This window comes from Chiroxiphia lanceolata, chromosome 4, assembly GCF_009829145.1.
Source record: "Chiroxiphia lanceolata isolate bChiLan1 chromosome 4, bChiLan1.pri, whole genome shotgun sequence".
NCBI classification, from domain to species: Eukaryota; Metazoa; Chordata; class Aves; order Passeriformes; family Pipridae; genus Chiroxiphia; species Chiroxiphia lanceolata.
In genome coordinates, this window is record NC_045640.1 from 69,854,087 (window position 1) to 69,871,166 (window position 17,080).

The following is a 17,080-nucleotide window of genomic DNA, read 5'->3' on the forward strand; positions in this document are numbered from 1 at the left end:
GGACTATCTCTGGCTTCCTAGCACAGTGAGTTTGTTCCTTCTCTTAGAATGCTTATCCAGTTTTTGTTCATACAGAATGAATCTCAAAGATACGGTGGAGCACTGGGCTGTATTTTTAAAGGTAATTGATTAATATTACATTTTTTATTAATTTTTGACAAAACAATGGAAACAAAAACTAGCTGAAATGAACAATTCTCACATTCAACATCGTAACCCAACACAGCTGTGGTTTGCATTGCTCCTTCAGAGAAGCACAGTAGCAACTTTTTTGAGGTATATGATTCTATGAAAGATTCAGAAGAAAGTGGCTTTAATGAAAGAGATTAATATTCCTATCTTAACCTCTTTAAAATCAGCACAGGTTATGACAGTAATAACACAGCCCAGAAGCTGTACCAAGAGGATTGAGAGCCAGCCTGTGTAATAAGCTGTGGCAACTTCTCATGTTCAGTCATTAATCTCTGCACAATGCCACAAGCATACTTTAATTGCCTAATTATGATATAATATGATGGCCATATGTAATTATTCTCCAGCCATAGCGATGTGCATCTAAAATGGAAAGAATATGCACAAAGCCTAAAGCACCACTTAAATCTCCCTAAATAGCAGCAGCACAGGCACATTTCATCTGTGATTTGCAATGATTTAACCCTGCATGAGGTGTTGCAGAAACAGAGACTTTCTTTTCTGTATTTCCACATATATATAATGGCTCAAACTTCAGCATGGGAAAGATACTATTAAAATCTTTAAAAAAACCCAAAGAAATACTAAAGACACTAAATTTTTCATAAGATATTCTGAATTATATCTAACTGCATGCAAACCAACTGGACACTGCGTGTCTCAATAAAACTAGAAAAATAATCCAAACTCTACCCAAAAAAACCCAACCCAAACCAAAAACTGCCTACAACTCTAATGGTGACAACTGGCAAAAATGGAATTTGATCTAAGCACTTAAAATCTGGCCTTTTGACTATTTGTCTATGCTGACTCCTCTTATCTACACTATCTTTAACAAGACAGCTCAAGTGTGCATTGCCATTTACAACCCCATCACCCTCCTGTCATGACTCCACAGGTTATCAGCAGAAATGGAAAAGAGTCATTATATATGGACAGGTAACAGTTTTGCACATTAACCACTTCTTGCAAAACACAGCACATTTTTTGACTTTACACGAAAATATTAGCTAAGGATTGTACACTCTTGGAAACCAAAGGTTTCATTTTGAAACAGAGTCTAAAAAGACTGAAAAGGAATTCTAAATGCTCAACACCTCTGACAAGATGACCTTATGTTCTGGTTCTTCTGGCTTTCACCAGTTTTGTAATACCAGTCATATTTTAAGATCTACTTTAAATGCTGAATCTGGACAAATTTTGTCCAAGAAAAACAAAGTCTATTCCTGAGTCTAAAGAGTCTAAAACAAAACCTGAAAACAATTTTTTAATAGCTACTTATGAAGGGAAAAAGTATTTTTATCAACTAATTCTATGATGAGGTACTGAGTGAATGACAAAGACTAATGGCAGAGATATTAAAGAAATTCAAGCACAGTAAAGAAATCTGAGAGCACTCTGATAATTTCTGATTACGGGACACAATCATTACAATCATTCATGCTTTGCACGGAATTCTTTTTTCTAAAGGAGCTGCCAGAAATAGTTTCATAGACTAAGATGGAATAAAATTAAAAGCTTCATTGTTTCACAATTTAAAAAATGGTAATTCTGGATGATTTTCAAATATCTAAAGATGCCTAAACATCAAGTTTCTATTTTTGGCTTGTAACTAGTTGGAAAGAAAATATTAGAGTATTTTGTAGACATTGCTTTGCCATAACATAGTTCTGTTTTATTTTACTTCCTTTCTTTAGGGAAAAAGTGACAACCACAGTGGCATTCTTATGCTCTTTGAAGAATGAACTCAGGTGAACTAACAAAAAAGTAAATACAGAATCTGCTTTTATATCCTGTTTTGTAAGTTTGGAATCAGTGATGTTTGCAGCCACAGCAGTTAAATGTGATGTTACCTACGTGTCCTTCTGATTAATAACTAATACAAATCTGCTTTGCATTCCATTTTGCATTATATCAGTCCTCAGTGGAAAAATCTTAGGCTTGTCACTGCCACTCAGCATCTTCGTTACTGTTGTCTGTGACACTGGGGATGGCCAGTGTTCAGCCCAGTGCCCAGCTAAGTTCCATCAATTGAGTTCTGCAAAAGAGCTGGAATTTAGAGCAAAAATGCCAAATTCTAGCTTTTTACTGTTTTTCTGAATGTCATGTGCCTCACCATGTGCAATTTTCATGTTAAACTGAAGACATTAATTGACCAAAAATTTGCTCAAGGAGCCTGTTGGTTTTTAGTGAAAATTGCTCACTACATGAAAAGGTGTGAATGCAGCAGCAAGGCAGGGAGTGGGTGCAGGTGCAAGTTAAGCTCGTTTGCTTTTCACTTAGTAAAAAATTAAAATAACCCTGCAACTCTACTTGTGCTTAATATAATTCTAAAAGCCTAAACAATAAAAAGACAGATTTGCCAAAATAATTTAGTTACACATACACATCCGTTCTATTGCATCTTACAACTTTAAGGCATGTTGGTGTTAGACACCTACCTAATAACAGCATTCGTAGAAGCATCAGCATCCGAGGAGTTTACGAGCAAAATATCTGTCCCTGTAGGAGCATCCTCCAGAACAGTGGCAGAGTACATGTTAAAGGAGAATGTGGGGACATTGTCATTGACATCATCCACTGTGACAGCAATGGTTCCAGTGCCAGTGAGGGCAGGAGATCCTGCAGGAAATGAGGATAAAAGTGCTAGAGGTTACAAATACCAGCATGCTAATCGAAGGTCTGCCAGCCCCGATTTAGAGCTGAGCACTCGAGCATGTCACAGTTCACAGAGCAAGAAAGTCAGTTCACCATAGAGGACAGGGTCAGGTTTGTTTCAAAGTCATCTTGACATAAAGTACAAGTTGTAAAAGATGAAAAAAAAGTTGTTATTCTTCTTGTTCCATCTAATTCCAGAAATATTTTGTAATACAAGCTCAGTGGAAAAAGATGGTCTTGGAACTGCTCAGCAGCCTTCCTGTAACAATTAGGACCAGTTTGAAGATGTGGTTGACTTTCCTATTTCTCTGCGAGAAGACCTTCAAAGGTGGCACACTGACAGATGTGAAGATTCCAGCCCTCAATTTATTTATCCGCAGAACAAATAGAGTGGAAACTGTGGCAAAACACAGATTTCCGCACGGCTTTTCCACTGCCGGTTGCACCCCTGACCCGGGGAGACCTTTTCGGAGTGGGTGAGAGGGTTGTACAGTCTCCAGCCCTGTTCAGACTCATTTTCTCCATAGAAGCAACCATCTATAGCAGCAAATAATGCTCACTCTGATGGGATACTGGCTTACAGGAAATTGGACTGAACTTATTTAACCTACGGCTTTCATCCTCCTCTATTCTAAACTTAACTCTGATGAGCAGCAATGAGCAAGAAATAGCATGTTTATTCATGTGCAATCTCTCTGCATTTATTCTCTTAAGCTTTTCCTTTGTCAAATACAAAAAAAGACAATGAAGAGTTTTACAAGTTCATGTTAGTTTTGTCAGTCCATTACATTTCTTTTCAGCCAAGAATCAGAAAGACATCTTTTGCTAATCAAATTCTTCACTGAGGGTCCCTGAAAAAAAGGGATTATTCCTTTCTTTGAATACATGGGAAGGAGAAGGAAAAAGTGATAGCAGAGAATAAATGCATGAGTTATGGCCCCTTTTACTCAAAGACAGATGATGACCATGCCTGTTTTACCCAAAATTGCATCTCTTTCCCCTTCAATCTCAAAACAGATACAATTTAACATTTGCTGGACTGGGAAAAAAAGAGACAATAATGAAATGCTTTGGACCAGATAGTGGTCGAGTCCTTGCTGTGAGGCAAACATATTACATGGAGCTGTCATTTGACAGAACACAGGCAGCCCTGTGTGACTGCCCTCGTCCTTCCAACCCAGCAGATGATTGGGTCACTGCTATCCAAAGTTATTGCTGGACCCAACCTTCGGGCTGGGAAGGAGGCAGGCTCTGCTCTTGGGTCTCATCTGCTCCTGGCAAGGGCTCCAAACACAAAACTCTTATATAAAAGAAGAAATAACGACCCATTTTCTCACATGTTAACCCTTGCAGGTTGAAGAAGCACCACACTGCATTGCTGGGAAGAAGCTGTGAGCAGCTTCTGCACGGGAAGGAGGCTTTCCACCACAAAATGTTTCACAGCAACTTGGTTTAATGCGCAAACAGGCTGAATGACAGAGCTTCCAATTGAAAGGTGTTATAAATATCACCAGGCTGAATTTGAAGCATGCTGATCAGACGGGAAAGATCACGATGCCGAGGAAAGAGCGCGAAAGCCAAGAAGTGTAGGTTTCACATCATGGTCACACACAATAGAGGCCTTTCTCTGCTCGAGTCTGAGGTAATTCATTCTGCCAATTAATACACTTTCAGCCAGGAGGGTTACATTAAGGCAATAAGTCTGACTCATTTTTTAGCCTTTTTTTTTTTTCCTCCCCATTTTGTCATTTAGCCAAACACATATAGATAGAAAATCCTGCAGAAGTGTTCCTGATTGCTGAAATATTGCCTGTGAAATGTTTATTATTACTGCACTAAACGATAGAGAGTCCTCAGCGGTGTTTGCTGCGTGTGTCATCAAGCTCTGGCCTTCCAAACACATTTTACTGACATTCATCTCGCAGCTAATGAAATGAAAGGTTGAAAGCTGTGAAGTTTCACAGGTGATTAAACAATTTATACATAATTCAGAAATTAATCTTGGGTAAGTCACTTGCAGAGGGATCTGGATAGACTTGAGAGATGGGCTGATTCCAATGGGATGAAGTTCAATAAAGCCAAGTGCCGGGTCCTGCACTTTGGCCACAACAACCCCATGCAGCGCTACAGGCTGGGCACAGAGTGGCTGGAAAGCAGCCAGGCAGAAAGGGACCTGGGGGTACCAATTGACAGGAAGCTCAACATGAGCCAACAGTGTGCCCAGGTGGCCAAGAAGGCCAATGGGATCTTGTCCTGTATCAAAAATAGCGTGGCCAGCAGGACCAGGGAAGTGATCCTTCGCCTGTACTCTGCGTTGGTGAGGCCACACCTTGAGTATTGTGTTCAGTTCTGGGCCCCTCAGTTCAGAAAGGATATTGAGGTGCTGGAGTGGGTCCAGAGAAGAGCAACAAGGATGGTGAAGGGACTGGAGCATAAGTCCTATGGGGAGAGGCTGAGGGAGCTGGGGTTGTTTAGCCTGGAGAAGAGGAGGCTCAGAGGTGACCTCATCACCGTCTATAACTACCTGAAGGGAAGTTCTAGCCAGGTGGGGGTTGGTCTCTTCTCTCAGGCAGTCAGCAATAGGACAAGGGGGCACGGGCTTAAGCTCCGCCAGGGGAAATTTAAGTTGGATATCAGGAGAAAATTCTTTACAGAGAGAGTAATCAGGCATTGGAATGGGCTGCCCAGAGAGGTGGTGGATTCACCATCCCTGGAGATTTTTAAACGCAGATTGGACGTGGCACTGAGTGCCATGATCTAGTAAATGGACTGGATTTGGACCAAGGGTTGGACTCGATGATCTCGGAGGTCTTTTCCAACCCAATCAATTCTATGATTCTATGATTCTATGATTCAGTAGAATCATAGAAGAGCATCAGTAATACAATTCAGTCTGGAAAAGAAAGCTAGCTCACAGCTGAAACCTGAAACTCCTTGTTTTAAATGTATTTGCTATGACAAAGCCAATGCTGGAAAATTCATGCTATCAATTTAGTCACAAAAATGAATGGAAGTGGCAGCAACTCCATAGGTAACCCAAGGCTGGGGTGATGGGACTGGCTTCAGCACAGCTGTGCAGGCTGACCCAGAGCTTGAGCTTGGTGCTGCACTAGCTACACTCACAGGACTGATGGAAAGAGGAGAATGGGAAGAACATGTTCACATCTGCTGGCAAAGTACCGTGTGGACAGACATCAACAGCAAAATGCTGCAATGGGTTTGTTCTTCCTTCTGCATGGCTATTGAATATTTGGTCACTTAATGGAAACAGCCAAAAGGGATGCCAGATGTAATAGCTCCTTGTGGGCTATAGATATTATCCTGCTCAGGATCACACTGACGTCAACAGCTTTTGACCCAGCCATTTGACTCCCACCAGCCCTGGCTCTCTTTCCTCTTCAAGGAGTCTGAATTTGAAGGCTACCAAACAAACAAACACTCCAAGCGTCAAATCTCAGCCCTTGCCTCAGCCCCCTATATATTCCATGCCCTCATTCTCTGATTCCACTTCCTGCCTGGAAGTGTCTACAAGGCACCATATAGTGCAGTATGGGCACACATGTATCAGCCTCAAAGTGAATAAACCAGCCATGGTTGAGTGCCATACTAACAAAATTAGCTGGGGTAACATAAGTAACCCAGATCTCATTCAACGCTAGCTTGTGGTTGCACAGTGCTCACAGAAACATTCTGCAAGTCCCATATAAATTCAGCTGTTTGTAACATCCCAAGACACTGCTCTCCAATTCAAACCCCTAAACCTTTCTCATCTTACTTAGATGGAAAAACTCATGTATTTACACTGGTTTCCTGTCTGTGTGGTTATCCAAATACACTTTATTCCCCTTAAGTAAAATATCACGTCCACAAATTTACCCCTTTATTCTATTGCACCAAAAAATAAAGTTGCAATTTTACAGAGAGTCCTCAAAGTTTTTATTCACTTGAAATTAAAAGACTAGCTCACATTTCTGCAGTTACTGAGAAATATAAGAAGAGGAAATTACAAATGAAGTAATTTCAAATGGAAAAGAAATAGCTCAGCGCTAAATTCTACCATCCTCAGTGAACTTCCAGTGAAAGTTGTGCTTGCATAAGGACCACAGAATTTGGCCCTTGGTAATAAGCAGGTTTCATAAAATGTACATGTCATATTTGTGGTGAGAGAACTAGTTTCCATGGTCAGGCTGAGTTCCCAGATTTCTTAGTTATGCTTCGATAGCAAATCTTCCCCAAGTCAGTTATCTTATTATGCTACAGTATCAGTCCTTATTTTCTTCAAACTGCACTTAATATTTTGCATAAATAAGTGTGGTAAATTTTGAGTAAATTCTGCAATATTAGCCAAACACTCAAGATGACCCCAAACTGTTCTTACTAAACCAGGCATGTTACAACCTATCTAAAATTGTTGTACACAGCCACACAAGCCTTTGAGTACTCTTACAAACAGCCCTGAGAGCTAAAGCCACAAAGAAACATATACTTTTCCCTTCGTGAACTTGCATTCAAATTTCTATAATTTTTCATGATAGTCTGAACTATTTTTCAGAAGCAGCAACTATTTCTTTGTCAGACACTCCTCATTTAGAGCATTTCTCTAGTGTTATACTACTAGTAGGGTTTTTTTTCCAAATCCCAAAATATCACATCTCACAGAGGGTCAGGATACGCATGTTGGAAAAAAAAAATTCTAGAAGGACGGAGGAGTGAAAGAACCATCAAATGATGAATAACTAGAGACCATAAAGTTAACTATATGAACTAAATGGGAGAGATCAGATTGACTGTTTCTGTTCAGTGCATATCAAACCTTTAAAATTTAAAAGACTATGACATTAATGCATTTTTATTATTCTGAATATCCCATCTCTGTGTAGAGTGGTCTGTTTCTATGAACTGAACAGCTTATTTTCTAGGTGACAGCTGTACATATATATTAAGCAGACGGTCCCACAAATGTCCAAATGTCATTGTTGACATAAAGATTAACCTGGGATAGTGTCAAAATAGTAACACTGAGTTCAGGAGGAAAATTGCTTCCCACGGATGTTCTTCCAAAAATTTCAGCTTTTTTGCTTACATCTGCAAGTAAACATGTGTCTGGGGATGAAGAGAAGGAGCAGACCTTGGGAGCCTGCTCCCCAGAGGCCCACGGTGGAGGGCGAGTTACAGGGGGAGGTTATGAGAGGCCACCTTAGGTTTGGCCAGTGCTGGGCTGTGGTCCCTGTCTCTGCACAGGACATTTGAGGAAGTGACATGAAGAAACAGCATGGGGAACATGGGTCAGGCAGGCAGGAGTACGAGGCAGGATCTCTCTTGTCCCAGCAAGATGGGACTGGCAAAGAACTATGAGCAGGTTTCCTACCCCATCACCAATGCTTGTTTGTGGCTTATCACCACAGAAAATATTATCATATTTGTTAATTTGTCAGTTTAGAAGTTATAACAAGCCCTTTCAATGTTTTTCTCTCCCCGTCCAGGAGAAGGGGGTTGAAAAATAATGGCCATGTGCAGCAACACAAGTAGAAGAAAGGAAACAAAATGCAGGAAGGTGAGAGAGAGAGGGAGGAAGAAATACCATTTAAACTGACAATTTGTACTTTTCCGCATCTGGATAACCTGCAAAGAGAGGACAGTAAACCTTTTTGGATGAACTCATCGTAAGTCACTCATTCCCCTAACTGGTGCTAATGCTTCCAAGCTACAAAGTCTTCCACAAGGGATGCAAAGACTGCTTTCACTTTCACTTTGGTCTACATATGCATCCTTGGAAGAAGAGAGCACCACATGCTATCTTCATCCACCTTGTCCCGGGGAATGGGGAAGGTAAGATGTTTTGGCTGCCTGTAATCCCAAACACATGGCACCGTCTGCTCCGGTACATGTTCAGCTCTCCACACTGCAGTGGGACACCAGGATGAGTGGGGAATGATCAGAGTACATAGACTGAAGTAGTAAGAGAAAAAAAACCATGGAAGGAAACTTGCGAAGGAACTTAGGTTTTTCAACAAAGCTCAGGAAAAGATGATGCTATTGGAAATTATCTTGGCTGTGTGGTACTGTGTGGCTCACAGCAGAAATTAGAAATAGGAGAACGTGTTCAGCACACCAGCCACATATTGTTTGAAGCTTTAATGGCTTCTGGGTCCTGTCTGCACCATGGTTAGCACAGCAGATAGTAAAATGATCATTCAGAAAACAGGAACTCAAAGGTTTTTGCCAGCATTAAAATATCAAAATTATATGCTAGAAAACTAACAACAAACTTAAGCAAAAAACCCAGAGATACACTTCGCTAAAATGAAAAAAAAAAGGATTAAGTTTAAATAAAATTAATCTAAATGACTAATCAAGACTCATAGTGCAGGCAGTTTACCATGTTTTGAGGTAAATTAAACACATCATTATCCCGAAAATTGGAAACGATTTAACAGAAATGGAATTTTTGCCTCACTGAAACGTGTTGCTTTGCAACAAAGCGGATTTCACTTCTCCGGTCAAACACTCAGTGAATGAGTCCCAGGACTAGGAGCTGTATGTGTTATTACAGAGCATTAACTTTTTCACTCAAGTAAACAAGGCCTTTCTCACAATAAAGTGGTCAATCTTTCTAAATGCATTTAAATGCAAACAGAGTGTGCTGAGCCTCACACAACTGGTGAGTTTTAAAATAAATATGGAGCTAGATTAAATGAAAATGCAACTAGCTTCCATTACACTTTGAATTTTTAGTGCACATGAAGCTTGATTTGGAACATGGCTGACTTTACCTTATTTTCTAAGAATACAAAAGTAACTGCGCATGTGAAATGAGAAAAATAAGTAGTTCTTTTTACAAGATTGCACCACAAATATTCATCCTGGTTGGGTATGTTGACTGTGCTTTGTTTTCTTCTTACTCAATTTTTCACCACAGGCTTCCATGCTAAGTCTTAAAAAAACTGGTGAGTCTAGATTATTTTGAGACAAAAGCTGAAATAAGTAGCTAATAAACAAAGATAATAACAAGCTTAGAAGAAAGCCCTACTCTCTCAGTTCAGTAGGTGACTGGTGAATGAGATCATGCAGGAACTCAGATTTTCAAAATTTCTGAGTGTGTCAAATCAGAGTTTTTCTCATATTTAGGTACAAAGTAGCAGTTGTTGCCAAAGCTGATTTAACAGAACTTCTACTTCAAACCCCAAGGGAATAGATAGACAACTGGGACAGATCTGCACTTTTGCAAGGACTATATAACAAGAAAAAAAAAGGGATTTTCCATACTGCACCAGATATTATGAAAGTCATTATCATCCCTCATCTGGCAGTCTAACTAAGCTGGGAGAAAGCAGAACTAGATTTGAGAACATAAGACATCAAAAGTAAAGAAAAAATAAAACTAATCACTAGACCGGAGTTCAACCTTGCTCAAGCAACGACATGTCCACTCTGATGCATGTGCACAAACACAGATGCTCACACCTGTTTGGAGAGTGTAAAAGAAAACCTTGTCCCAAATAGTGACGCAAGATTGGATCTCTCATCTGGTTTTATCCACATGGGTTTAAATTTGGATACCAAAATTCCTTACTGGCTTCATCCTATGAATTCATTAAGCTCTGGAGCTTCACAACAGGGACAACATTACATTGGAATACATTTAATATGCTGTTGAAAGGATGGGACTTGCAGGCACACAGAGGCAGTTTCAAGTCCTCTGGTGTATATACACATTTTCCCATCCTCGTTCTCTTCCTCTGACCAGGAGGAGTTACCTGCAGCTGTTTACCCAGAGAGGGGAAAAAAAATGCTGTAGCACTGTTACAGAGCTGGACTTACTGGAATGAGACACAGACTGAGAACAAAGCACATGCAATAAAGCAAAAGTATAGTATATATTTATCACAACTTCAGGCTGTTCCACATAATAATCTCTTTTGGCACATACACGTTATCATAAATATCATTTACACATCTGAAAGGTGGTAGGTAATATATTCCTCCTGTTAATAATTTTTTCCCAGTGCTGCTTTTGTCTAGTAAATTTTAAAACGTACAAAGGAAAGGCTAGAAGAGTCCTGCTTTGCTACCCATGGCGTAAGCTGGATACAGGGATGCTGACATAAGCAGATGGTAGTGAGAGGCTCATGGCTGTCAGGTTTCCTTCTCCTTCCACAAAAAGCACAAGCATTAATCCCAGGTGCCATAAACCCCTTGACACACACTTGTCATCTATTAACATCAAAGGTACAGGTCATCAGAGATGGTGCTCAGAAATGACACACAAGTACCGCAGGTTTCTTAGCCAGAAATGCATTTATTTCCAGAGCAAGAAGTTGCCTTCTACCAAATACATTTCAAAAAAAGACCATTTACAGAAAACGCTGCATATAATGTTCATACCAACACCTAGCAAATGACTGGTTACAACAGTGCAAAGAAGAAATTCTTTCCTATGAGGGTGGTGAGACACTGGCACAGGTTGCCCAGAAAAGTTGTAGATTCCTCATCCCTGGAAGTGTTCAAGGCCAGTTTGGATGGGGCTTGGAGCAACCTGGTCTAGTGGAAGGTGTCCCTGCTTGATGAGCTTTAAGGTCCCTTCCAACCCAAACCATTTTATGATCTGTGCCCATGTGGGAGGGTGGGCATAGCCACGTGCTCCACCAAGGCCTCTTGTGAGTCAAGTGAGATTTCAAGAAAGAGGAACTGCAACTTAAAAGAAAGGCAGAGCCATTTAAAAAAATATTTTCTTAAAACCACAAAATTACTCCTCCTTGTTATAAGTTATTGCTGTAAACAAAAAAAAAACAGAAAAGCTGGCTCCTGCAGGGACTGCTGACTAAGGCAATTTTTGACGGCTTGTGACTCCTGAATATCCCACAGCGAAATTCCTGTAATGCACAATTTTGAATTATGCTTTAAAAACACCCTGTATAAATAGAGAAGATTAACCAGCAGGATAACTGTTCAGACCATATGTGCATGTTTTACTTGTTTTATCCTTGCAATTAAGGCTTCCTGAAATTGTATTTGAAGATTGAGCTAGCAGACTTACAATTTATAAGGTGTAACACTTTATTTAAAAAATGGTTTAAGATCACCAAGACTGGGAAAATCTCAGTATTTCTCAAAGGCTGATAAACTGCACAGCATAACAACTACTCTAGGTATTCTTCTGCAAAAGAGATTACATTCAGTCAAATCATTAGCACCTTCAAAAGGGAATTTCATAGAAAAAAGATGTAGGCAAAAGGACAATAATTTAAAATTAATTTCCATTTAAAAGTTCCAAACTAATCAGAGCAAGAAGGATGAATGAAGAAATAAGAGAGGAAGCATAACACCTGAAAGTTTACAAACAGAAAATCTTTTCTTCTCTGAAAATTTTGATTGTTTACCAAATCCTACATATTAAGCATTATATTCTAGTTTGTCTCCCAGTTTGAATAAATGTACCTGAACCTTTTTTTCCAAAGGCATATACCTGGTTTTTTTACCCCCCAAACTAGTTTGAGTTGGTTTAAAAGCTGAAGTTCTATCCATTATTTTAACCTGACTGAAAATCTTTCATTGTTTTCACAGTTATTTCAACTTGAGATGGCCAGCCTGAGCCCTTTGCCAACCTTTCACTTGGATTTAGTCTGGAGACTCTCACTGGACTATTTTGAAAATAGTGATCTACTAATGAAAGTTTAAGACCAAACAGAAGACTAAATCCCTGAAATGGTATTCTGGGGCTGTATTGTGCATCTCATGGGGCAGTTCTCTGAAGGGGTGGGCTAAAGTCCTCATCTCTTTTGGGGAGTAAATGTGTCATATCATATAGACATAGATACACTCTCTTCCCTGACAATTACTCTTTAGAGAACATCAGACTGACTTTGCCATAAACCCAGTTTTTGGAGCTTTTGCCTTCTAGAGAAAAATTTAACAGTGCTAACAGTTTCTAGGCTCCATGGTAGGGTAAGACCCTGCTATTGGATTCCCACAACCACAAAATGCCACCCTCAGTTCTCCTCTTTCCTGATTTTAGATGACGGTAAGACAACATGAACACTATGAACTCATTGATGAGTGTCGCCATTGCAGTTCTCCCATTGCACGATTTAGAAATTAATTAAAAAGTCACGCAGAACTACTAAAACAATAGTTTTAGGACCAGTATTAAAAGAGCAAAAATAATAAAACTAGTAAAATAGCAAACCAGTAAAACTAGTCTCAAATAGATAGCACTGACATGAGGAAGAGCTTCCATAAGGACAAGGAAATAAATGGAGCTGGGACAGAACCCAAAATTCATTTTGAAACAGCTGTGCCATAAAACAAGACCATAGAAGAGAGCAATCATTCTGTAAACTGCTAAGCAGCAAGGTAAGCACACATCAGCTTCATTTAGCTCACTGAAGCCTGAAGTGATGGGTATATTTAGACATTGTACAGACAGCATGGAGGACAGGATACTTCTAACTGAAATTTGTGAGTTGCTTGTTTGTTTTGACAGTACCAAAATTTAACAAGAGCTAAATTAGTTTTAAAAATAATAATCATTCTTTTCAGGCAACATTTTTTTCCACCGTAGACTCCATGTTAAGCAGACACACAGTGTCTGCTAAGAAAACAGGATGAGTACAAATGTCTTCAAGCCCAGTCACATAAATCTCACATAGTGTTGAGCCTCAAGACTTTCTTAACATTACTAAAAAATACAGCTGTCCTTTAGTTGTCACCCCAAACAGGGAAACATCTTCAAATGTGTTAAAAAACAATACAGCTACATTGTCAGGTTTCATTTGATTTTAGGATTGAAGGGAACCAAAAGCCTAGCTCAGAAGAGAATTCCTGAAAAGGATATAACCTCCCTATTTGGTTGCCCTCCTACATTCTTGAAGGAAAGAATGCATAAGTTGGAGACTAACATTTCCTAAAGAAAAAACATATGGTTGTTTTTCATCCAAGTCAGGGATGTATACAAAGAACAGCTAACTAAATATAATAATCAGTCCACTGATTCATTTCTTTCAGGACTATTTATCTAAATCAGTAAATAGATTATTTAAGAAAATAAAATAAAAAAAACCCATAGGAACACAGTTTCTAATTAGAAACATCACATTTTGATTTTGGTTATATTGTGGCAACATGCCATTCTGACCAACCAAATCAAGAGATGGTGGCTGTAGTTTATTTAAACAGTAGTCCTGGGCAGTGAGCAGGTTTCCAGATGTGCTATCCACATCCCTGCAATCAATAAATAAAAGGAGGAGGACTGCTGGAATGCTAACATTTGTCCAGAAAATTGCTCAAAGAGTTAAAGACACGGATGATAAAAGCAGCTGCACCAGTTCTTGTCATGCTGCCAGAGTTGAATGTTTACCCAGTGCTGCGTCCCCTCCAGATGGAGTGAAAATAACACCACAGAAAGTCTCTTTTCCCAACCATTTTGCCATGAAGAAAGGTAGAGCAAAGCAGACCAGATTTATGTGGTAGAAACAGACCTATGAAGACACATTCAGACAGTTGTGTGTAGGTTTCTTGGTGCTTATATTAGCAGACATTCTGGGGGAGCATCTGCAATCCAAACACTACCCTGTTATTCCACAGTCCATCATTTCGCCTGTCGCTATATTTATAATTCATGCACTCTGGTCTTACAGCTTGTGCTGCAAGAGGGGCTCTGAAATGGGATGGCTGAATTTTGGGGTTGAATTATGTTTTATCTGTCGACCAAAGTCACAGGTGTACAGTTCTGGAAGATGCTGAATGCACCTAGTGATGGACGCTTTGCACGTCCTCATAAATCCCCGCTGCTTGGAGTAGCGGTCTAGTGTCCAAGACCCAGCAGTAGTGAGAGCAGGGTGGAAGTGCAGAAGTGAGGGAAGAGTGATGATAAACTCAGGTTGAAATCAGAAACCTTCGTGCAGACTGTCCTGTGGAAACTGAGCAAGAAGCAGGCTGCATGGCCACAAATCACTGAGCCAAGCGCCAGAAAATGTTTTGTCAGTCTTTTCCCTCCCCCAGGGCAGAGGGAAGACCCTCTGCCGACCCAGGATCTACCCTGAGGACCAGGCAGAGGATTAGCAGGAAAGGCCAAGGAATAGTTGGGCCAGAGCCAGGACAATGCATATATCATGATTGACTTCTCTGGGCCCGAGGGGAGCTCTTGCTTGGGAAAGCATTTCTTCAACAACTGCCCGAATTTCCACTGCTGGAGCATGTGGTCTCACCAGTGGTCCCCCACCTGACCTGCTCAGCGTGTTTATGAGCAGCTCAGCTCTTAATAACTCAACAATTCTTCTCACATGCCCAGGATGGAGATCTGGGCTCTGAAAGAGCACGTGTGTGCATAGTCAAAAAGCGCAGAGATCTCTGAGCCGGTGCAGGCACTGCATCCCATGCAGCCCTTCTGGCTCCACACTTTACTATGTCCTAATCCTTCACTGGCTATTGGACTCAGTGTACCTACTGCCAATACATGCTATAAAACCTATAAGGTATATTGGATTGACACCTTGAGATAAAAATCAACTTCCCCTACACAGTCTAAGGTAGCACTGCAACAACCTACAGTCACAACTTGATGAAGTGAAAATAAACACAAGAAATGTAAGAAGTCCTTGATTATGGATAAGGAGATCAGGAAGACCACCAAAACTAAGTTGAGAATCCATTAGTTCTTGTGTCTAAAGGTGCTTCTAACTATGTATTGTGTCTGCTTCCTGGAAAGAACAGGAAGAGTTGGCATATCATGTTTGAATAGTTTAAACCAGCCAGTGTAGCCTATAAAAATTCAGATGCAGAGCCTAAGAAAGATGGGAAGTAGATTGGACAGACAGAATTTTGCTCTTCATGTGCCACCCAGACTTTTCCACAGTTAACTGCATCTGGATGCGTACCATGATTTTTATCTGTAAAAAAACCCCAAACCTTAAGTATGATGCACCATATATGGTAAGACTGTTGCTTGGGCTCCTAAAGACAACTTGGAAGACTGTTTATTACAGCAAATAAAAGCCAACCTCAAAGTGCAAAGGATAATAACCTTTTCCTTGACTCATTTTCAAAGATAATATGGATGTGGAGAATTTCAGACAAGTCTGCTTTCTTCAACAATTTGGCAGGCACAGTCTCCCTACAGAAGAACACTACCTGTTTTGCATTTATGTTTCTGGATGAATTGTGTCTATGTAAAATCCTTCTTTCTAAGAATTATCAAACAAACACAAACTAAGACACTAAAGAAGTAGTTACATCAGACAAAGAGCTTGATATGCCTATGGGAGTTTCTTTTATAAACATTTAAGAGCCACTCAAGAACATGAATACTCAAAACATTGTTCTTATCCATTTCAAGATTGTGTTATTGACATCTTTTTGCTAATATGGCAAGAAATACCTCAGTTAATGAAACAGGCACTGAGTAGCAACAGTCAGTGTGGACATCTACTGTGTCTATGGTTCATATCCCGCTTCCATGAAATCAAGGTAACTTCTGACATTGAATTCTACTGAAGACTTCTACTTTCCTGTGATGTTTTAGCTTAGATAAATCACAACAAATCTAGTTTTCAAGGTATTCTTTGATGGCATGAATTTAGAGGAAGTCTTCAGTGTAATCACAAGATGATAACTAACATTATTCACTGGGTTGGTGGAAAACTATCTCAAATCACACCATCTGTGGATTAGTCAGATTGTAAACTTAAGCACATTGGAATTTCAGCCTAAAGTTACTACTGAACAGCTGCTCCTGAACACACTAGTGCTTTTTAACACTGATAGGAGGGCATAATACCTTGTGAGTTAGCTTTATAAGAACACAGTAAATCTAAAAAAGAAGCACTATACAGTGTTTAATCAGTGTAATAGCTACATGTTTAAGCACAGGAACTCATTAAACATGCTGCTGTTCTTGTCAGCCACTTTATGGCAAAGGTCCCATGCACACTTCATGTATTAACATCTCCCCAGAGATCTCCCAACACAACTAAATATTTTCATTTGGGACTGTTAGATTTAACTGTTGGTTAAATCTCTGGATTTCATATTTTTTTAGGAACCACAGTCTAGGACAAGAGTATGCTCTTGTCAGACTTGTGGCTTATATGTGGTGTGAGCTGTAGGCTAGAGCAGACTTCTGCTCCCCTGTCTCTTCCAAGAAGGACAATAATTGTTGGCTGCATGACACCCTTTATCAGTTCAGCCTTTAGGTATACTGTATGTAGAGTAAATACCTTCTGTACAGTCTTCA

At 39.9% G+C, this 17,080-nt stretch overlaps 1 protein-coding gene across 1 annotated transcript in view; it reads right to left on the reverse strand.

The window, feature by feature from the left end:
* Window positions 1-17,080, reverse strand: part of FAT4 (FAT atypical cadherin 4) — a 129,740-nt gene that overhangs the window by 33,946 nt on the left and 78,714 nt on the right. The window contains exon 7 of the mRNA XM_032686575.1: window positions 2,634-2,814. Coding sequence (XP_032542466.1) covers window positions 2,634-2,814 — 181 coding nt within the window. The remainder of the gene's footprint in view (window positions 1-2,633; window positions 2,815-17,080) is intronic.